This window comes from Coenobita brevimanus, chromosome 58, assembly GCF_032717465.1.
Source record: "Coenobita brevimanus isolate Jiangsu-jjx chromosome 58, ASM3271746v2, whole genome shotgun sequence".
Lineage (NCBI taxonomy): Eukaryota > Metazoa > Arthropoda > Malacostraca > Decapoda > Coenobitidae > Coenobita > Coenobita brevimanus.
In genome coordinates, this window is record NC_137011.1 from 10,803,895 (window position 1) to 10,827,129 (window position 23,235).

The following is a 23,235-nucleotide window of genomic DNA, read 5'->3' on the forward strand; positions in this document are numbered from 1 at the left end:
GTGGAAGACAATTGACAATCGTCATGGTCGAGCCTGCCACAGACGTCGTAGGACACGCATGCTCATGAATCATATGCTGCATTTGTTTGTGTGCACTTGTGATAGGATTAATGTCATTCCTACTTACAAAACCACTTACATTCTCCAATGAATACACACAACAAGAGCTTATTCATTTGTATGAGTCATACAAAAAGGTAAAAATATTCTAATCTGGCACGTCTAGCAACTAGTCAGCTCATTCATCCCTTATAATTTAATGTTTTCTATGTTAATTCTTTAGAAATGAGTAGATTTGTATCTCTTAATATATGGTTTCAATGAGGAAAGTCACATTTTCCTCCTCTGAGACGATTTACTAACTTAAATTTATTAATGCCTAAATTCGCCTTCAGTCAACGATTTCGACAAACCGTCCCAAATCCAGGAACGGTCAACAGTCATTTTTTGCCTGCTCTGAGAGAGGTCGGAAGGCTGGACTGAAGTCGAGAGGACGCACGCTGAGAATCAGAATCGTACTGTTGTGTTCCCCTGTGCATTAATAGGGGTGGCCATCAATTTCCTCAGATTATGAATGATGAAATTACAAAATAAACAATTTGGATAATATAGTGTCATACAGTATGTATATATTTCTCAAAGTGGCTAATCAATCCAGAATAGAATATATTCTCTATAATAAGTATATATAGAAAACTATATATATATATATATATATGTGTGCTTTTCACTTTCACTCACAAAGTACACACTGCTTCCTACCCAGATGACTTAACACTCCCAGACACACTTCATGACTGGTGTACTACAAAAAGACTCAGAATGGCCTCTTTTATGGTAGAACACAGTCATAACTCACACCTCACTATCAACAACATCCCTCTTGTCCCACATGCACACAAAATCTTTGGTGAAATGAAAGCACAGTAACAGAAGAATTTGGTAATATCTTGCAGTATAGAGCAGTTAGTTAGAAGCTGATCTGTGAAAATATTTATCTAAGACAGCCTTTCTGAAATTATCTTGATGTCCTCAGATGTGAATATTACAAAATCTTGGGTGCCGCAATATTAGTAAACAAAAGCAGAGTCTATCTTGTCCCTGGGACTGTACCTTCAATGCGCATGCGCCACTTGGATATTTGGGATGTTACGAGCGTCGTACCGATTTTTTACTTATATTGGCTAGTAATCGACTTGAAGAGGGCAATTACAAAGTATTTCGTTCCAGCCAATAGTGAGTAATGTAACTCCACCTCTTTCAGTACAATAAAAGACTACTAATGCAAAATAAATGAGGATCTTGGAGTTCATTTGATGCTAATCTAGCTGGATAAATATTTTTTACGTATTACTATGAAAATAATAAGTAGTTTCCCTTCATTTCTTCTCAATTATTTGAGAAAAAAAATAATTCCTCTACACATTACAAACATTAATTTGAATCATAAGTCCACACAAAGATATATTATTAATGATTCATGAGAGTGCGACTGTTCACTGTCAGTGGCAGGCTCGACCACTTCAATGGCGGCCACAAAGCACCCCATTAGTTGTCAGTGTAAATGTTGCGACTTTTCGCTCAGTTTGACCTGAGTACAGGATTTTCACCGTTGTCACGGAGTTTTTCCCTCAAGCTTGCTTCTATTAACGTAAATACGAGGTTTTTTCGCTCACTGGCGACTGCGACTTTCTCCTGTAGCAGGATAGCACACACACCACAGTGTGAATCTTGTGTGAATGACTTAGGATGTATACATATATATATATATCCACAAATTTTTTCCCATAAGGAAAAAATTTAATTTTGTAGGGGCGTAATGTCACAAATCAATTCACGACATTTCCGTTTTGTGAGAAGCCACGAGCTATTAGTGGAAAACTCACTGTGTATCGCTCAGCTAACCGTTTCTCCCTCCATTTCGGGGTATACTTTTCAAAACATTCGTCACTGTTTAAAAGTGACCGATTTAATGCACGTCACTAAGTGCTCTACTGAGCGATACAATTGTTTCTTTATTGTTCGCCCCTGCTCTCCTCAACCGTTAGCCACGCCTTCTTCCGGTGGCTTGTGCATTCTGCCTATGCATTATTTGAATTCAGTCTTGTGTTTGCTGTGACGGAGAAAGGTTCTGTGCTCAGAAGTGGAGAGGTCAGCTAGCACCCCAAGCTCCACTAGTACAGTTAATCCCAGTACTCCCACCCCCCACCCCTCGGGTGATACATAGTATTCATCGACTGGTATTTCCTTTGTGTATTTCCTAGTTTTAAGAGTTTAGTTAAGGTGTTTTTCCTAGGCGTAAGTATTTAGCTTCTGTGTGAGTGAGCGAGTGCGTCTCATTGATTTGATTTGAAATGTAATGTTAAATTTATTTTTGTAATCAATAAATTTAACAGTTCTATTTCTTGAGCTTAATGTAGAGTAAAATCTTGTTTCATTTCTCCATAATTAAGCTTATTTTCCATACAGCTCCTAGCTTGCATAAACGTTTGCTTTCATAACTGGTACTTAGACCAGTCTTGTTGTATTAACTTAAAATCCGTTGTGCCATAGGAGTTAATGCATCAGCAAGGACCTGATATTATTATTAGTATTAGTTATTTATTGTCAGGGGTGAAGTAACTTTCTCCAGAGGCTAACAGTACAGTAATTCAGCAATTGTGAGTAATTAGTCTCTGCTGTGTACTGTTGAGAAAGTTTTTGAATTCTCGTTCTTAGAGAATCGTTGCACGATTTAGCAAGACAATCATTGTCCCTGCTCTTCAGTATTATTGAATATTATTATCAATTTAAATAACATTTAACCATTTTTATTTCAAAATTACCGTGATATTATAAAAACCCCGTGACACTCTCTCACTCTCTCAAAAACTCATTTTCCTATGCCTTCTTTCCCATTAATACACTGCACTCTCTTCTTCCACATCAAATTAGGTCTGCCACTATAAACTTTACCCTCAATGTCACTTTCACTGTACAATGCCTGTCGAAAAAGAAAATGAACCTTCCAAAAAAACAAATTTATTGCTTTACGTACAACTTAATCAGATTTGTCTTCTTCAAAATACTGTCCTCCAGTGTTCAAACAATGTATCCCAACATTTTTTCCAGTTCTAAAATGTCCTGGAATGTGTTTTTAGGAACAGTGTAAAGTTCTTGTAGAAAATTTTCCTCTATCTCTTCTATCATCTGAAATCAGCAACCCTACATGCTGGATTTCAACTTTAGGAACAAAAAAAGGCTCACAGGGGCCAAATTTAGAGAGCAGGGTGGTTGGGGAATGACAGCCATCTCATGCTTCGCCAAAATGTCATAAATAAGGAATGATACATAAGCAGGTGCATTGTCATGGTACTTTTGTTTGTCAACCTTCACACTTCCTCCCTCAAATGCTTCAGGATGTCCAAGTAAAACTCTTCATTGACTGTCTGACCAAATGGAAGAAACTTATGATGAATAACACCTTTCCAATAAAAAATGACGATCAACATCGCCTTCATGATTTGCGAGACTCCTATGATTTGCTTTTTTTTGGTGTGATGATGTTCCAACTCACTGCAATGGCTGCCTTTTTGTTTCCACATCATAGCCGTTCATCAACATTTCATCGTCTGTTATGACACTTTTCAGAAAGTCTTCATCAGCATTCAAACAACCAAACAGCTCCTGACTGACCGAGACAGCATTCTCTTTTTGCTCATCTGTCAGTGGAAACGGCACAAATTTTGCAGCAACACAATGCGTCTTCAGTATTTCAGTTAAAATAGTGTGGCACAAACTTACACAGATGCCTACTCCTTCAAAAACTTCATGGACAGTCAGGCAATGATTTTCACAGATCATAGCATGCACTTGCTCTTTGTGATCATCGTCTGTTGACGTGAAAGACCGTCCAGATTTGAGATCGTCTTCAGTGGATGTTCCTCCCAATCTGAACCACTGGAACCACATATGATACTGCATACACCTCAAACAATCCTCTGCATAAGCCTGTTGCGACATTTGAAAAGTCTCTATAAAAGTTTTTCCCAATCTGAAGCAGAAATGGGGTGCCACAGGATTGGATGATTGATGATGATGATGATGGTGATGGTGATGGTGATGATGATGATGATGATGATTGATGATTGATGATGATGATGATGATGAAACAGAATTTCACATAAACACACTTTTCTTCGAGATCTTTCATTGTTCAATTTGCAACAAATTGCCCTGTGCACTAAACACACATTCACTCAAGTGCATGTATCTCAATGACCAAGTGACATGGTGTAATGTGGCTAGTGTTAGACTAAAGCTCAAAGTCTCCACTACACAATGCTCCCATCTTGAACATGCTGTGCTGGCTCGTTGGTGTGCTATTTAAAAAGTTTGGTTTCTTTTGGGACAGACATACAGTGCATGTTTAAGCCTGTTTTATGGATTCTGAAGGGACACTAATTTATACAGTGAAGAAACAACAATTTCTATCACTGGTGAGGTGACCTGTCCCCACTCAGTGCATCAGGCATGAGTATTGGTATGAAAAGGTTTTATGTAGGATAACAAAGGATCAAATCGATTGTGTAATTGGGAATAATGTGGTGAAGAATGTAGAAAACTTTAAATATCTGGGAACGATTGTATCATCTAATGGATCATTAAACAATGAAATTGAGGAGAGGATTAGACAGACTTGGCAAGCTGTTGGAATGTTGAAATCTGTTTGGAATAATAATATGCTTTCGGTACATACTAAAGTGAAAATTTACAAGTCCATGGTTAGACCAATTTTAATTTACGGGCATGAGTCATGGTACAGTACAATTGCAACAGATCAGAAAGTATTAAGATTTGAGAATAAAATACTGAGAAGGATTCTTGGGGTAAAGTGGCAAGACAGAGTTACAAATGAAAGAGTAAGGGATATTACGAGAGTGGAACCAGTTAATGAATATGTGAGACTGTCTCGCTGGAAGTGGCTGGGGCACATATACAGAAAAGCAGGTTGTTTAATACAGGATGTGCCAGAGTAGATTGCTAGAGGAAGAAGAGGTAGAGGTAGGCCGAGGGAAACCTGGTTGAGGACAATGAAAAAAGAAGCAGGAGAGGAGTGTTGGTGGGACCTGAAGGAGATGGCAAGAGACAAATATTGGTGGAGAGAGTTCATTGAGGCCCTATGCATCCCGTGGGGTGCCACAGGAAATGATTGAACAAAGGATCCACAAACAGATAGTACAAGTACAAATTTTGAAGAAACATCAAACAGCATGTCCAGTGACATGGGCCATACAATCATGCAACAAACATTCAAACCTTCTAATTCCTGCCATGACTGTTTTTCCGGCACAATATGTTTAGTATCGCATGCTTCCTAAAAACTGCAAGCAAGACTTTTCCAAGAGAAGATTTAAAAATGCAAAACAAGGTAGCAAACACTGCTATTTTCCTCTAATGTTTGGTTATAGCAATGTGTTATGTAGCAATGTGTTATGCTACAGTTAAATTCAGAAGCTGAAGGGAAACCTCTATGTGGTGGCACCATGCATCTGGATGGAGCAGCTGCAGCATCCACCCAAGAGTCAAGCCTCCAAATATTTCCATGCATCTTCCTGTGGGAAGGACCTTGGTCCAACCATAGTGAGGTGCCACAAGGGGGTTCTGTACCCCTACATGGTGTATGTACAGTAATGACCCAATTTACACTCGGGTCACATCAAGTAGGAACCAAATGCATACTGATCAGTTGTAAATCAATGTAAGTTTAACATGGGTTCGGTGGAGATATGTTAGGCATCAAGGGCCACATAACCTAAAATAAAAAACATTCCTGCCACCCACCTATCTGAAATATGTCATGTCATTGAGAAGTCTGAGTTGTTACCAAAAGTCCCCCCATACCCACCCCTGAAATAGCTGGAGGGCCTGGGCAATCACTCCAGGTCATCAGGTGGCCGTGATGAGCAACGTGGAGAGCGAAGTGATGACGCCGAGGAAGAGCATGGTGGTGTGATGCGTGGGGGACTATGCAGTGAAGCGGCAGGACAGGGATGTCATGAGACAACCAGAGAGTGATGCAGTGTGGCAGTAAGGGGTAATGAGGTGAGGCAATGGAAGAGTGAAATGGTGAGGAATTGGAAAAGTAATACAGCGAGGTAAGGAACAATATGTGCGACAATGCAACGAGAGAGCATCGGGGTGACCCAGGCAGTGATGAAGAACAGGACGCTGACAAGATGGAGGCAGATAAGGCAGGGTGTAGCATCTGCACCCCACTCACTGATGGCCTCGACTCTTCCTCAGTGCTGGTATCTGTCATACAGGAGTAGGAGGTGATGGTGGTCTGCTATGTTGCCTTTTTCTTAGTTGCCAGGAGCTCAATATTCTATGTTGTACACTGCTGCATCACTCCTCACCAGCTTCAAGCCCTTGTCCTGAATATAGGCAATTGCATCATCAATCTTGGCCGTGAACCCCTTTAGCGTCATGATGTCCAGGACACGAAATGGCTCGTCCTCCTCCCTGTTGTCCTCACCACCCTCCTGTGCCTCCACCACCAGTTCTCTTAGCTCTGTGAGATCCTCTGGAGACAGCTAGTTGGTGTGATTCTCTAGAACTTCTTGGACATCAGTCTCAATGATCTTGTCAAACCCTGCCTCATGGGAGAGTCAATGATTTCACAATGGATGCCCTCCACTGCCAGAAACCCCACGAAGGAGTGGATGCACTCCGGCCATATCTTTCTCCAGATGCCATTAAGTGTGGTTACCTGAACCTCTTTCCTAGCTGCTGTGATGTTACCAACAGCAATTTTTATGTAATTCTTTTTCCAAAAGAGGCGCACTGTCAGTCTCCCCAGTGTCACTTGCCCTCACCATTTGTTTTGTGGTGTGGTGGAAGTAGTGAGCACTGAAGGTGGCAATCACCCTCTGGTTCATGGGCTGGAGCAACAATGCTGTGTTGGGGGGCAGGTACACCACCTTGATGTTGTCGCCCCAGTCCTCCATGCAATCAGGGTTGGCTCGGGGCATTGTCCATAGGGCTGAGAAAACAGTTTGCCAGATTGTTCTGGCTGGCATATGAGTAGTAATGCAGGCAAGGGGGACAGGTAACCTGCCATGCAAGATCCACAGAGTGTGGTGGTCAGCCAAGCCCTGAGGTTACTTTTCCAAATAACCCCAGGTTCTCCTTAACGTATCCTGCCAGTGACTGGGGATTCTCCCTACAGTAGACAAGCAAGGATTTTTAGCTTGAGATCCTCCTCTTCATTTGAACCAAGGTGGAAGGTGAGGTGGTTTTTGGGGAGACATATTTCCAAAACAGGACCATTTCATCAAAGTTAAGGACCTGTTTTGGAGAGTACAGTAACCTCATTCCTCAACAAAATTTAAGGACCTGTTTTGGAGAGTACAGTAACCCCATAAATCAACAATCACCTTCAGCTGGGCAAGGAAGGCCTCCACCGCAATGTGGTCAGCATTAGCATCCTCCTCATACAGGATGAAATGTTTAAGGCCAGCCCAAACCCAGAACTGCTTGAACTACCCTGTGCTGGCATGGAATTGCTCCTTTACCTCCACTCCCCTCTTCTCCTTGTGATCCTTCCACAGATTAAGTGCCTTTGCAAATGTTACACTAAAGTGACTGCCTTGCTCAGTTAAGTTCATAAACTCACAGCGCTAGGAGATGCTCCCTCTCCATAATAGGATCCCTAGCCTCTGTTAGGTGCTTAGCAGTCAAGGTGAGCACATTCTGTGCTGAAGTTGGGACAGCCTTGGATTTTTTTATTATGTCACATACTGTGGACTGTGACAGCTTGAGGGCTTCCACGATCGTGTTCACCCCATGCCCGTCCTTATGGCACTTAACAATGTACGATTTAACATTGCGGGAAAGATTACACGTTACCCTTTTAGACTTGCATTTGGTACTCTCAGTAACCCCATGCTTTCCACTGGGGTCAGCACCCTTACCTGATATGTTTTCCAAATCACAATTTTCAGTACAGTATTTCACATGAAAAAATTCTCTCTCCACTTAAAACTGCATGCTGCACTATTCTTCATGCACTTGCACTGTTATTTTGTAATAGTGATGGTATTCTGATGACCCTGAATGCACAAGATGGTTATAAGACACGGAGAACGATTACAGCAGTGGGACACATATGCGAGAAGACAAGAGGCTTTGGAGACTTCAAGGAGTGGCAAGAAGGAAGATGCATGTGCTGAAGCCTCAGAGGGAGGTTCTGCACACATAAACACAGGGCAGTCATCATGGCTTAAACATATGGCTGTCAGTTTGCACTGGCAGCGTATCCACACGAGATAATTTTATACAGCTATCACAAAACTTGTACACATAATTTTTGCAATCACTGACCCAAAACTGGGTATAAATTTTCATCAATTGTTACAGTGGTCAATCGCATACCAGACAATTGTATACCAGGTCATTACTGTACTGCGCTTTACCTGTAGGATGGTTCCACATAAGCGGTTGCTTACCTTTGGTCAAGATATATGCTCAGACAAACAAAATTGGACTAAGCAATAACAACAATTAAATCCATAGTACAATTCATCTTTATTTACAAATAATAGAAGTATATGAATGTCTATATGCTGCATTAGGTTTCATGTCTTCACAATTAAGTCTGAAATCAAGATAGTTCCAGCCTAGCTTTCTGCTCAAAAAGCTGGAGGGGATACAGATTAAACTACAGTATATCATTAACTGGAAAGAAAATAGGAAGCTGATGGATTTGGACTATGCTGATGATATTGTACTGATTTGCGGAAGTATTTACGAGATGCAGAGGGTGCTTGATTGTCTGGTGGAGGAAGGAGAAAAACTGGGATTGGTAATAAATATTGGAAAGACTGAAATTATTAATATGAATGTGGAGAACCAAATCGAATGTGCAATTGGGAATAATGTGGCGAAGAATGTAGAAAACTTTAAATATCTGGGAACGATTGTATCATCTAATAGATCATCAAACAATGAAATTGAGGAGAGGATTAGACAGGCTTGGTGAGCTGTTGGAATGTTGAAATCTGTTTGGAGTAATAATATGCTTTTGGTACATACTAAAGTGAAAATTTACAAGTCCATGGTTAGACCAATTTTAATTTATGGGCATAAGTCATGGTACAGTACAATTGCAACAGATCAGAAAGTATTAAGATTTGAGAATAAAATACTGAGAAGGATTCTTGGGGTAAAGTGGCATGATAGGGTTACAAATGAAAGAGTATGGGATATTACGAGACTGGAACCAGTTAATGAATATGTGAGACTGTCTTGCTGGAAGTGGCTGGGGCACATATACAGAAAAGAAGGCAGTTTAATACAGGATGTGCCAGAGTGGACTGCTAGAGGAAGAAGAGGTAGAGATTGGCCGGGGGAAACCTGGTTGAGGACAATGAAAAGAGACGCAGGAGAGGAGTGTTGGTGGGACCTGAAGGAGATGGCAAGAGACAAATATTGGTGGAGAGAGTTCATCGAGGCCCAATGCATCCCGTGGGGTGCCACACGAAATGATTGATTGATTGATTGATATCATTTAGAAAAATGTTAAAAGCATCCTTTGAGGATGTAGAAATAATAATAATATCTATCTATCTATCTATCGCCAGATGCCTTAATCCCATACGGGCTGGCCATAAACAAATCACCTCCACGTCGCCCTGTCTCCTGCCATTTCACTGCCCTGATCCCAACTCACACTCCCTGCTGTCATATACCTCTCCACTCCATCCCTCCAACTCATCCTCGGCCTCCCCTTCCCTCTCCCTGTCAGTCTCTCACCCTCCAACCTCTCCACATGGCCAACCCACCTCAGTGTGTTCCTCCTAACGCTTCCTATCACATCAACATCCACACCACAACGCTCTTTTCTATCCTCATTTGTCAGCCTGTCTCTCCATGTGACTCCACAGGCTCCTCTTAAATAACTCATTTCCACTGCTCTCACTCTTGACTTCTGTCCCTCCAACAACGTCCAAGCGTCATTTCCATACGTTAGAGTTGGTATCACAATACTGTCATAAAGTAACTTTTTCACTTCCATCCTCACTTCCCTGTTTCTTACCACTGGTTTCAAGGAACCAGCAACCTTTCTTCCTTGTTGTACCCTTTCAAGCACTTCACCATCCAAACTTCCATCCTAACTCATCACACACCCCAAGTACTTAAACGTACTCACATTTTCCATCACCTCACCATCCAACCTCACTGTACATTCACTGACTTCACCTCTCTCAAAGACCATCACTTTACTCTTCCCTACATTCACCTTTAGATTCTGTTTCTTACACACTCTCCCAAACTCATCCACCAAGCCTTGCAGTTCCCCTTCGTCTTCACTTAACAACACAGTATCATCTGCAAACAACAGTACAGGGAGTTTCTGAACACTACCCTCTTTCACTAGGGCCACTCCAACATCCACTGCCCTACCTTGTACCTCTTTTATTACCCCATCCATGTACAGATTGAATAACCATGGAGATATGACACATCCCTGTTTCCAGTGATGGGCAGTGCAAATGAAAAAGGACCTTGTGCAAGCACAATGAGCAATCCACAGTTCACTACCTTGTGCAAGTGAGCAATTTGACAAAATATTTAGCTTGCACAATGTTGCAAAGCGCAAGCACAAACCATTTGCATTTATTTTTTTATTTATTTTTATTTTTTTATGCAAGGAAGAAGGAACCAAAGGCCATGAGCCCGCAGTAACAGTTCCCTCCAAGAGAAAAACAAAATACAATAGAGAGCCAAATTCAAGATCCGATCATTTTGAGATGCCTGGACACACTACGTTTGAAAGACTGGAGATCATAGGCAGCAGGAAATACAGACAGAGGGAAACAGTTCCAGAGTTGACCTGTTGCATAAATGAAAGACTGGGAGTAACGGTTAACTCTTGCATTAGAGAGTTGGACAGAAAAGGGATGAGAGTTTGCTGCCAGACGGGTGCTACGCGCCCGTCGTAGAGGTGGAGGAATGCAAGCAGACAGTTCAGAGGAGCAGTGACCATTAAAGTAGCGATAGAAAAGAGATAAAGATGCAACAGTGCGGCGAAGAGACAGAGGTTGAAGGGAGTCAGTAAGAGGAGGAGAGTTAATGAGACGAAAAGCCTTTGACTCCACCCTATTGAGAAGAGCTGTATGTGGGGAGCCTCCCCACACATGAGAGTTGTACGCCACACAGGGGCGGATAAAACCCCTGTATAGAGTCAACAATTGTGCAGGAGTAAAGAAAGAGCGGAGTCGGCTTAGCACACCCAATCTCTTGGAAGCAGATTTTACAAGAGATGTAATATGATCTTTCCAAGATAAGTCCCGAGTAAATGAAACCCCAAGCATGTTCAAGGATGATGCAGGATTAAGCTGAATATTATTAAACATTAGTGGGTATACCTGTGGAAGATTTTGTCGGGTTGATAGGTGTAAGAACTGAGTCTTAGATGCATTAAAGACAACCATATTATTTTTACCCCAGTCAGAGATATGAGCCAAGTCAGACATTAGGTGTGCCATAGCCTCATCCCTTGTTTCTTGAAGTAACTGTTGAGATGGGCGTTGCGGGAACCGAATGGAAAGGTGAAGGGTGGAGTCATCAGCGTATGAGTGGATAGGGTTAGATGTACAGCTTAGAAGATCATTGATGAATAAAAGGAAGAGAGTTGGTGATAGGACAGAGCCCTGAGGAACACCACTGTTGATAGATCTAGGAGAAGAACAATGGCCATCTACAGCAGTGGCTATAGAACGACCAGAAAGGAAGCTAGCAATGAAGGCACAGATAGAAGGATAGAAACCGTAGGAGGGCAGTTTGGAAATTAAAGATTTATGCCAGACTCGATCGAAAGCCTTTGAGATGTCAAGTGCAATGGCAAAGCTTTCGCCAAAGTCCCGAAAGGAGGATGACCAGGAGTCTGAAAGGTAGGTGAGAAGATCGCCAGTGGAGCGTCCCTGACAGAACCCATACTGACGATCGGAAAGAAGGTTGTGATAGGAAAGATGCCTTAAAATTTTTCTATTGAGAATTGACTCGAAAACTTTTGAAATACAGGACGTTAAAGCAATTGGACGATAGTTGGAGGGTTGGGAGTGGTCACCCTTCTTTGGGACTGGCTGAATGAGAGCAAACTTCCAGCAAGAAGGAAAGGTACGAGTTGACAGACAAAGGCGAAATAGTTTGCCTAGGCAGGGTGTAAGCACAGAAGCACAGTTCTTGAGAACAACAGGAGGGACCCCATCAGGCCCATATGCCTTGTTAGTACTGAGGCCAGTGATAGCAGAAAATACATCAACTGAAGAAATTTTAATGTCAGCCATGAGGAAGTCAGAGGGGGGAAGTGATGGAGGAACAGCACCGGAATCGTTTAAGGTGGAATTGGAGGAGAAAGTCTGTGTGAAGAGATCTGCTTTATCAGTAGAAGAAATAGCTACAGAACCATCAGAGTAGAAAAGAGGAGGGAAGGATGATGAGATAAAGTTGTTAAAAGATTTTTGGCAAGGTGCCAGAAGGAGCGGGAAGAATTCGAGTTGGAGAGTTGAGAGCATTTAGTATGGATGAAATTATTTTTAGAAGAGCGAAGAACACACTTAGCACGATTCCGGGCAGAAACGTAAAGAAGATGTGATTCAGGGGTGGGTTGGCTCCGGTACCTTTTGTAGGCCTTCTCCTTGTTGCGGACAGCATTAGAACAAGCGTGATTAAACCAAGGCTTTCTTGCGTTAGTCAAAGGATATGAGAAAGGAATGTATGCTTCCATGCCCGAGAGAATTTGTGGGGTGTACTGTAAAATATTGATGAGATGGAGGGATGGGGTGGAGAGATATATGAGAGAGGGGGATGTGAGTTGCGAGCAGGGCAGTGAAATCGTAGGGAACAGCGCGACATGAAGGTGATTTGTTTGTGGCCACCCCGAACAGGACTGAGGCGTCTGGCAATAGATAGATAGATAGACTGTAAAATACTGAGATATTTAAATGAAACAGTATACTTACTTTTATTTATTATTATTCTATCTATCTATCTATTGCCAGATGCCTTAATCCCGTACTGGGTGGCCATTGGCTACAAACAAGCAAAAAATTGCCCCCATGTTGCCCTGTCCCCCACCATTTCACTGCCCTGCTCCCAGCTCACACCCCCCTCTCTCATATATTCTCCACTCCATCCCTCCATCTCATCCTTGGCCTCCTCCTCCTCCCTCTCCCCCCCCTCCACCTCACTCACACACAAGCTCCTCGTTAGTCTCTCACTCTCCATCCTCTCCATATGACCAAACCATCTCAGTGTGTTTCTGCTAACACTTCTTATCACATCCATATCCACACCACAACAATCCTTCACTTCTTCATTTGTCAGTCTGTCTCTCCATGTAACTCCACATGCTCCTCTCAAATACAGTAATCACTCTAATATCCGGACGCCCAATAACCGAACATCCCCACTACCCGGACATAATCGTCCTGGGATCCAACATTCAAAAAAAAAAAAAAAAAAAAAAAAAAAAAAAAAAAAAAGATTTTTTTTTCCCGTCCGTAATTTGAACTTACCGCACGCGCTGCGGGAGAGCACTGTTTTGGCGTGTCATTCCTCCGACATCTGATAGAGCGCCGCTACATCCTCCCCACTTCCTGCCTGTCTCTCACCGCGAGTGCACGCTCGTCGTAATGGCTGCCCACGTGATCGCTTTTGTGGTGGTGCCCTACCTGCTGCAGGCACTCCTGCTGCTCTCAGGCCTCCTCTTAGTGTGTGTGATGATGGCCCCACCACCTGAGAAAAGGAAGAGAGTGGTGTTGACTCTGGAGAAGAAGAGGGAGATATTGGAGAAAGTGGATGCGGGTTGGTCTTCTTCCTGCATTCTTCGCGAGTTTAACCTGGCCCGGTCTACTTTGTTCGATATCAAGAGGTCCCGAGACAAACTCATGCAGTACACAGCTGACTTCTCGTCGAGAAGCAAACGCAACGTGGAAAGGAAGGTTATGTTTACCCCCAAGTTTGCAGAAATCGACCGATCCACGTTGATTTGGTATCGACAACAACGTGCTGCTGGTGTGATGGTACGTGGAACGGAGCTGAAGGCTGCTCCTGAGAAGTTCGCCAGGCTTCACGACGCCCTAGACTTCAAGGCATCCGAGGGTTGGCTCTTCGCGTTCAAGTTGCGACATGGCCTTACCAACCGTAAAGCACATGGCGAAGCATTGGACGCTAACGAGGATGGAGTTGACGAGTTTCGGTACAAGGTGAAAGGCTTGATCGACAGGGAGGGCCTAACTCTCGGTCAAGTCTACAACGCTGACGAAACTGGCCTATTCTATCGCTCGCTGCCAACGAACACTCTAGCCGAGGAGATGGAGAAGCGTGTACCTGGCCGCAAGCTTTCCAAGGAACGGATATCTGCTTTGTGTTGTGCCAGTGCTAACGGCATGCACCAGTTTAAGCCCGTTGTTGTTGGCCGCGCAAAGCAGCCTCGGTGCCTTCGTGGGGTGATGGATGTCCTTCCTGTCGTCTGGTACCATTCTTTGAAGGCATGGTTCACAGCCGTGATCTTCAAAGACTGGTTTCACCGTCACTTCATCAAGGAGGTCATCCATTACCAGACGAAGACACTGGGAATCCAGCACGACCAGGTAAAGGCTCTCCTTCTACTCGACAATGCACCTGCCCACCCATGCGACAAGGACTTGGTTGCTGAAAATGGCTGTATTAGATGCATGTTTCTGCCACCTAATACAACTGCTCTCACCCAACCAATGGACCAAGGAGTTATCGTGGCAACAAAGCGCCTATACCGTCGGAAGTTCCTGGACGAGGTGATGGTTGTTCTCGAGGACGAGGACGAGCGCAGGGAGGGATGGGACACACAAGGCAAGCGGACTTTGGAAAACCTTCGCCGCTACAACATCAAGTCTGCGCTGTACAACTGGGCTAGTGCATGGAAGGAAGTCCCTGTGAAAACTCTGGAAAATGGTTGGTCTTGTCTGCTTCTCGGAACGGATGTGGAGTACAATTTTCTAGGGTTTGACGTGGATGACTTCCATGCACAGCTACGTACGCACGGCGACGCTGTAGATGTGGACGATGTTCGTGAGTGGTTGGATGACGACGAGGGCGATCCTGTGTATCAGACGTTGTCTGATATCGAGATCGCGTCTTCGGTTGCAGGTGTCAGTACCGAACTTGAAGATTCCGACGCTGAAGGCGACGATGATGCGGACTCCTCTCAGCAGGACACTACTCCAGCCATCCCCAAGCTGAGCGCACTCCGGGAACATCTAGAGTTCATCCTAGACTACCTGGAACACCCGGACTGCGACAGGGAGATGGGGCCCTTGGGACTCGTGGAGGAAGTGCGTGCTTTCAGGCAGCGCATCATCAATCGTCAGAGTCGTCAGTCCTTGCGTCAATCAACCATTGACAGTTTTTTCAGGCCTGTGATCCCCGCTGTGCCCAGCCCTGGTGCCACTCCGTTGCCTCCCCAAGACAGGCCCTCATGCTCCGAGCCACAGCCCAGCACATCAGCCACGGTGGAGTCACCGCTCGACGTGAGTTTGCGTCTGTCTTCAGAGTCCTCTGCAGTGGGTACGCCATCACCACGACCCAGCGATGCACCCCTAGGTCGCCTGCCGGTGATACTCTCGGACTCTGACAGTGAATAAACAGCAAGAACTTCTCCACTAGACCACACGGGAATTTTGAATGTTGTGCAGTGAAAAAAACAGTGTGTTGTGTTAAGGATTTAAATTTGTGAGAGAAAAGACTCTAGAAAAAAAATTTAACGTTAATAGACTTGTTTGTTTTGGCGTTGGAAAATGAAAAGAATGGGAAAAGTTAAAGTGCAACACTTAGTAAGTTACAATGGAGCATTATTTAGACAAAAGTGCACACTGTGAAGAGAACGGACTTCTGTGTGTTATTGACTAAGTTCAGTGCAAGACTTCAGGAACAGTGTACTGCAAGTGCTTCAGGAAATCGTTCTTACTGTCAGAGTCCGAGAGGAGGCGGTTATTCATCGAGGTGGCCAGAGACTTGCTGTAAGTAGCCAGAATGTTTCATACTGTACTTTTTTCCATACTATACTTACCTCATTTCACTCTTTAATATCCTTTATTGGTGTGAATAGGGTGTTAGTAGCTATGCATGTGCAGTAGGAATGTGTTTTTCTGAGTTAGGCTAGGTTAGGGTCCATAAGTACCAGAATGTTTATTAATGTATGAACATACTTCTAAACCCTCATTTTATGTTTCTTTTGCATTTATTTCAGTCATTTATGTGCCTTATTGGTGTGATTTGGGTCTTAAATAGGTGCTATGCATGTCCAGAGGGAGTTGTATAGGTGTTTCTCTGAGTTAGGGTCCATAAGTACAAGTCCATAAGCTGAGGCCCAATATCCGGACAAAACCAATAACCGGACCTACCTATGGCTCTATTACGTCGGATATTGGAGTGATTACTGTAACTCATTTATTTCCACAGCTCTCACTCTTGACTTCTGTCCCTCCAACAAGGCCAAAGCTTCACTTCCATACATTAGAGATGGTATGACACTACTGTCATGTAGTAACTTTTTCACTCATGGAAGTTCAGAGGAGTGAGTGGGCTGCAAAGAGGAGGGACAGGGAAACAAAGGCTGTGATGTTGCCAGTTTTACTTTTATCTGCATTTTTGCAAGACGTTTTATTTAATAATTCAGTATAGATATACAATAGCATGTGTAATTCCTTACGAAAATAATTAAAACATATTATTTAACCACTCATGTGCTAATCTCATCGATCGGGCATTTTGCGCAATTTCTTAAGAGGACGAGCAACACCGATCGTACAACATCCACAAAAAACTGGCGGCAGCTGGCTCCACCCCAGCTGTGACATAGATGGCTTCTAACCAATCAGAGTTAGGTGTTGGACACACCGGAGCGGGGACCCAGGCTCATAACCAGGCGGTGGGGGGTGTACCCCCCACCTCCCTCTCGCCACGTCCCTCTACTCCACTACCTTGTTACTACCCTACCTCCCACCATTCTTACCGCCACAACAACCCCTCCCACCCCCTCCTCATGCATCCCCCCCCCCTCCCATGTGGATCCCCTCAACGTCCCTCCCCCAGTCAACTGGGGGGAGGTTATTTCCCCCCCACCCTCCCTCCATGTCCCTGTACTCCACTTTGGCCCTTCCTTTGTGTCTTGTGGTAGTCTCCTCCCATCCCTCCATCCCCATCCACCCCCTCCTGGCCTTACCAGCTCCCCCCACCCCCCACCCCCCACCTGCACCCCCTAGCACCTCCCCGGCCTCGAATATTTTGCGTATTTTTTATGCTTTATGGCACGTGTTCTTGAATCATTACATGTAATTTATTGGTGTCTGCATACAGATATGCACACCACAATTATTTTAGCTGTCTTTAGTCAAAACCCACTTGAAAAAGACATTTTATTTTATGCCGACGCATGGAAGCATGTTGGAGCCTTCAAAACGAAACGAAACGAAACGAAAACAAGATTTGACAGCTCGGAGGGGAGGGGAGGTTAGGCGAGGGGAGGGGAGAGAAGAAGAGGAGTGAGGAGGGGAGGGAAGGGAAGGGGAGGGAGTGGATTGGAGGTTTGAAGAGGAGAGAGAAGGGGAGGATAATTTTTTCTATTTATCATATTTTTATTGGGGGGTTCATGACCAATTTCCCTTGCTAGATTTGACAGTCAGCGGGAAGGGGAAAGGGGAGGGGAGGTTAGGCGAGGGGAAGGGAAGGGAAGGGAAGAGGAGGGAGGGGATTGAAGGTATGAGGAGAGGAGAGGAGGGAAGGATAATTTTTATTTATCATTTATTTGGGAGGTTTGTCACTATTTTTTTTTTTTTTTAAGCACATTACAATGGTTTATAACATCTATACACACCAAAAAAAAAATTGGTTCTGGTGATTTTTGTACATATTGTTGCGAAGAAAACAGGTGCAAGCGGCGTATTTTCTTTCTCGCCGGGGCCGCGACGGGTAACTATTATAAACTTTGATGGGCCATAGCTTGGTACTTATTGGGTCTAGGAGGGTGGGGTTTGCGTTTTCAGGTGTGTAAATTCAAGCTCTATAAATTGGGCATAAAACTTTTAACCTTTGAGAAAGTAAAAAAATTGGCCTGTTTTTGCGTCCTGGGGGGCAGTCGAGGCTGGGGAATTGCGTACTCTAGGGGTTAAATCAAATATCCACAGCCTAATAAATTATTAGGCAGTGGATATTTGATTTATAAAATATGTGTTAATGATTTTTGTAAGGAATTGCATATGCTATTCGTAATAAATAATGTATTTTTAATTTATCAATATTTCCTAATAATAATTTTAAAAAATACATTATCTCTGTTGATGCATTTTAAGAAATGCTACTACCCTCCGTCCCTCCCGCCTCCTCCCAGCAGAACCCTTGCGACCTGCCCGAGCATCCCCCATCCCTTGTCCAGACATACGGGAAGCTCCCAAGACCACATGTTCCTTGGATTGCACACCACAGGACAGGTGCACAAGGCAGGTGTGCAAGTGCAAATTTAGTTGTGCAAGCGCAATTAAATTTGCGCTTGGGCACCTGCCTTTTCGTGTGCGAAAGTGCAATATTGCACATGGTCTCGTGCAGTGCGGAATGCGTAAACAATATTCACCGGAGCACAACGGTGTGCAACTGCACTTTGCGCAAGTGTTTGTGCACCTGCCCAGCGCTGCCCATTTCAACCCAACCTTCAAAGAGAAAAATTCACTATCCACACGCACTGCAGCCTTAGCATCATCACACATACTCTTCACAGCATTCAACAACTTCCCATCTACTCCATACATTCTTAATACTTTCCACAATCTTTGTCTATCCACCCTGTCACGTGCTTTCTCCAAATCCATGAAGGCCGCATACAACTTCTTTCCCTTCTCTAGAAACTTTTCCACTAGAGATCTAAGAATGAATATCTGATCTACACAACCTCTTCCCTTCCTAAATAGTAACCACTTTGAATATTTTTGCTGCTGATGGTCTATCTATCTATCTATCTATTGCCGGACGCCTCAATCCCGTTTGGGGTGGCCACAAACAAATCGCCTCCAAGTCGCCCTGTCCCCTGCCATTTCACTGCCCTGCTCCCATCTCACACCCCCCTCTCTCATATACCTCTCCTCTCCATTCCTCCATCTCATCCTCGGCCTCCTCCTCCCTCTTCCCCCCTCCACCTCACTCACATACACTCTCTCCGTCAGTCTTTCACCCTCCATCCTCTCCACATGGCCAAACCACCTCAGTGTGTTCCTCATAATGCTTCCTATCACATCCACATCCACACCACAACGCTCCTTTATATCCTCATTCGTCAGCCTGTCTCTCCATGTGACTCCACAGGCTCCTCTTAAATAACTCATTTCCACTGCTCTCACTCTTGACTTGTGTCCTTCCAACAACATCCAAGCTTCACTTCCATACGTTAGAGTTGGTATCACAATACTGTCATGTAGTAACTTTTTCACTTCCATGCTCACTTCCCTGTTTCTTATCACTGCTTTCAAAGAACCAGCAACCTTTCTTCCCTGCTGTACCCTTTCAAGCACTTCACCCTCCAAACCTCCATCCTTACTTATCTCATTACCCAAATACTTAAACGTACTCACATTTTTCAATTCCTCACCATCCAACCTCGCTGTACATTCACTGACTTCACCTCTCTCAAAGACCATCACTTTACTCTTCCCTACATTCACCTTTAGATTCCGTTTCTTACACACTCTCCCAAACTCATCCACCAAGCCTTGCAGCTCCCCTTCGTCTTCACTCAACAACACAGTATCATCTGCAAACAACAGTATAGGGAGTTTCCAAACAATATCCTCTCTCACCAGGGCCACTCCAACATCCACTACCCTACCTTGTACCTCTTTTATTACCCCATCCATGTACAGATTGAACAACCTTGGAGACATGACACATCCCTGTTTCAACCTTACTTTCAAAGAGAAAAATTCACTTAGTTCACCATCCACACGCACTGCAGCCTTCGCACCATCATACATACTCTTCACAGCATTCAACAACTTCCCATCTACTCCATATATTCTTAACACTTTCCACAATCCTTGTCTATCCACCCTGTCATATGCTTTCTCCAAATCCATGAAAGCCGCATACAACTTCTTTCCCTTCTCTAGAAACTTTTCCACTAAAGATCTAAGAATGAATATCTGATCTACACAACCTCTTCCCTTCCTAAAGCCTCCCTGTTCTTCTTCAACTAATTTCTCTGTTCTTTCTCTCCTATTATACTAAGAAGACAAATGCCCCTATGATTACCACACACTTCTTTTTCCCCTTTTCCCTTGTACAAGGGAATAATTATACCTGACTTCCAATCCTCCGGGACTCTACCTTCCTCCCAGGCCAATCTGCACATTTTCCACATCCATTCTACTACTATCTCTCCCCCATGCTTCAGCATTTCACCACACACTCCATCAATTCCTGGGGCTTTCCCCGATTTAAGTTTCTTCATTGCTTCCACAACTTCTATCCTACTGATTTCTTCCTGTCTTCTCACCTCCCTCCTTCTCCCAGCCATCCCCAGCCACTTATACTCGCATGACTTCCATCCTCTATGTTCAACAATTCCTTAAAGTGTTCTCTCCATCTGTTCACTTTTTCTCCCTTCTCCACTAGTAATCTACCATTTTTATCTTTCACTCCCCTGCTAACTTCACTTCCACTCTGTCTTACTCTTTTCACCTCTTTCCAGAACATTTTCTTACAGTCCCTCCACTTTACACTCAAATTCCTTCCAAATTCCTTATCCACTCTCTTCTTACTCTCTCTTACTAATCTTTTCACCTCTCTCTTTCTTTCTACATATAACTCTCTCTTCCGCCTCTCAACTTCTTCCACACCCCTATTTCTCATCCATTCATTGTATGCTTTCTTCTTTTGTGCCACAGCCTGTCTCACCTCTTCAGTTCACCATGCTGTTCCTTGATGGTGCACTTGGTTATTTTGCACAGGCTAGCACCAAATGATTTTATTCAGCTGAGGGATCCCTGGTAATCAAAGGCTTAAATCTATTTCAAGTAACAGAACTACTGTTACTGGTGTACTTAGGAATAATATTTAGGCCAACATTAGATGACCATATTCTGCTGAGAGAAATTCTAGGAGTCATGGAGGTATAATTGTCAATGTTGTGATCCCAGATTCATCTGGATATTAATCAAATGGAATGAAGGCCAAAACTGCCCTACTGCAGTTCACCATCCTCCTTTTGAGGGATAGGAAAGGAGCTGGGGGACATTTCTATAACCGAAGAGCTTCACCATCTAGTTATATTAGTCCCACCAGGTGAAATTCCTTCTCCAACACCAGTGAAGAATGCAGTATGCATTAATACTCACAGTAACATTGGCGACAAGGCAGTATGGAGGCCTGCGACGATACTCCCCCCTATATCCACACGGGTCGATGGTTTGTACTCGTTGTGGCTCCACCCCAGCCTGTGTTGAATAAACCCCACACTCTGGCCCTGACTCTCCTGCTTCCAGCCCCACCAGCAAAACATTGATGTGAGGCACTCGCTGCACCCAGAACTAGAAGGAACATAAAAATTACTAAACAAAAATGTGATAGACTATATACAGCCATACAGACACTATAGTTTGTTCACATTAACTTGGGCCAGATTTCTGTCTTTTTGAAGCTTATTTTATAAAAGGGAGAAAAATACAATACCTGTACTACAAATCTACACCATTTCCATAGCACTGCCTCAAAACTAACACCATATCCTTATATTAATCTCTTGTTAAAGTTCAGAATGCAAGATGGAAACATAGCAGTTTTAAAACAAGATGAAGAAAAGTGCATTAAAAAATCAGATAGATAATATGGAGAAAACACCAAAGTTATATGAGCTGCTTCACTGGAAACAAAAGAAAAATAATAAGTAACTACCAGTACTCCATCTAATTGCCAACTAATAGGCTGTCACTTCACATCTTTCAGAACTGGGTGGGGCAAACAGTGACAAGTGGGTGGGATGTGCTGGGATGGTGGTGGACTGTAGAGCCAATTTGTTTTCATTTGACAAAACTGGGTCACTTCCACAACTTGCATACATTTCGTGGTTGTATAAAATTTGATGAACCTTAATTATGAGGAAAGAATTAGTCTTCATGATTTTTGTTCAAATCATCCCTCTAATTTGACTACAACTGGCCATCATCCAAGCTGAAAAGCATTTGGGATTGTTTTCACATTAAATATATTCTAATAAACAGTACTGAGCAAAGCATATGTCGTGATGACAGGTGTTCATGTTTGGCTGGTAAGTTGCATGTCAAAGGTGGGATCACAAACAACAGCAGCGATGGGTGGAAAGAAACGGGTGAGATGAATTAAGATCATATTAGGTGATAGGACAGGAAAAAATGATGACACTGGCTCATATTCAAAAGCCATGGTCACAAGGGGATATTTTCAAACAACAGCAATCAAAAGGTAATAGCAAGAGCAATGAAATTCTTTCAAAGGTGGTCACATGAGCCATTCTATCATAGCATGAAAAAACAGCTGAGTGTCGCCATGTGTGTCTGATGAATTATACTTTTCTGATTAACCCCTTCACCATGGCAGACAAACTCTGACCTCAACCCCTCAATACAAACTTTTTGTGAATGACTCTTCCTGAACTGGAGCTCCTTTGTTGCCATTTTCTAAATACATAATCATTACTTGTATCACCGTATATTATATTGACCTGTCAGTAAGAGACAATGCATTGTATTATTTATAAAGGCTCCAACATGTTTGAATGCATCAGCCTTGGTCACCAAATGGCAGCTGTCCATGCTGCTTGATCTCTGGCAGCTCCAAATTCAGTCCCTTATCCCTGAGGTCACACTCTATGACCTCATCCCTGGTCTTTCTTGGTCTGCCTTTGCAACCTTAATGCCTACATTCACACCTCTCACTTTCTGCTCCCAATTTTCAACGTCCATCCACTCCACATGCCCAAACAATCTCACTCTACCCCTCCCCATCACAACACCAATACACTACAGTCCCATCTTTCCTCTTAACTCTTCAGTCGTAAACCTAGTCTCCATGAGCCCTTCATTCAAGGATGAACTACATATCAACCTAATCATTGTCATTTCTGATAATTGAGCCTACAAAAATCCTCTTCATTTACTGCCCAGGTCTCACAACCAAGAACATTATACTCCT

At 43.4% G+C, this 23,235-nt stretch overlaps 1 protein-coding gene across 1 annotated transcript in view; it reads right to left on the reverse strand.

Annotated features, from left to right (window-relative positions):
- LOC145402635 (voltage-dependent calcium channel subunit alpha-2/delta-1-like) overlaps window positions 1-23,235 on the reverse strand; it is a 440,994-nt gene that overhangs the window by 5,420 nt on the left and 412,339 nt on the right. Inside the window, exon 23 of the mRNA XM_080274627.1 lies at window positions 21,405-21,596. Coding sequence (XP_080130753.1) covers window positions 21,405-21,596 — 192 coding nt within the window. The remainder of the gene's footprint in view (window positions 1-21,404; window positions 21,597-23,235) is intronic.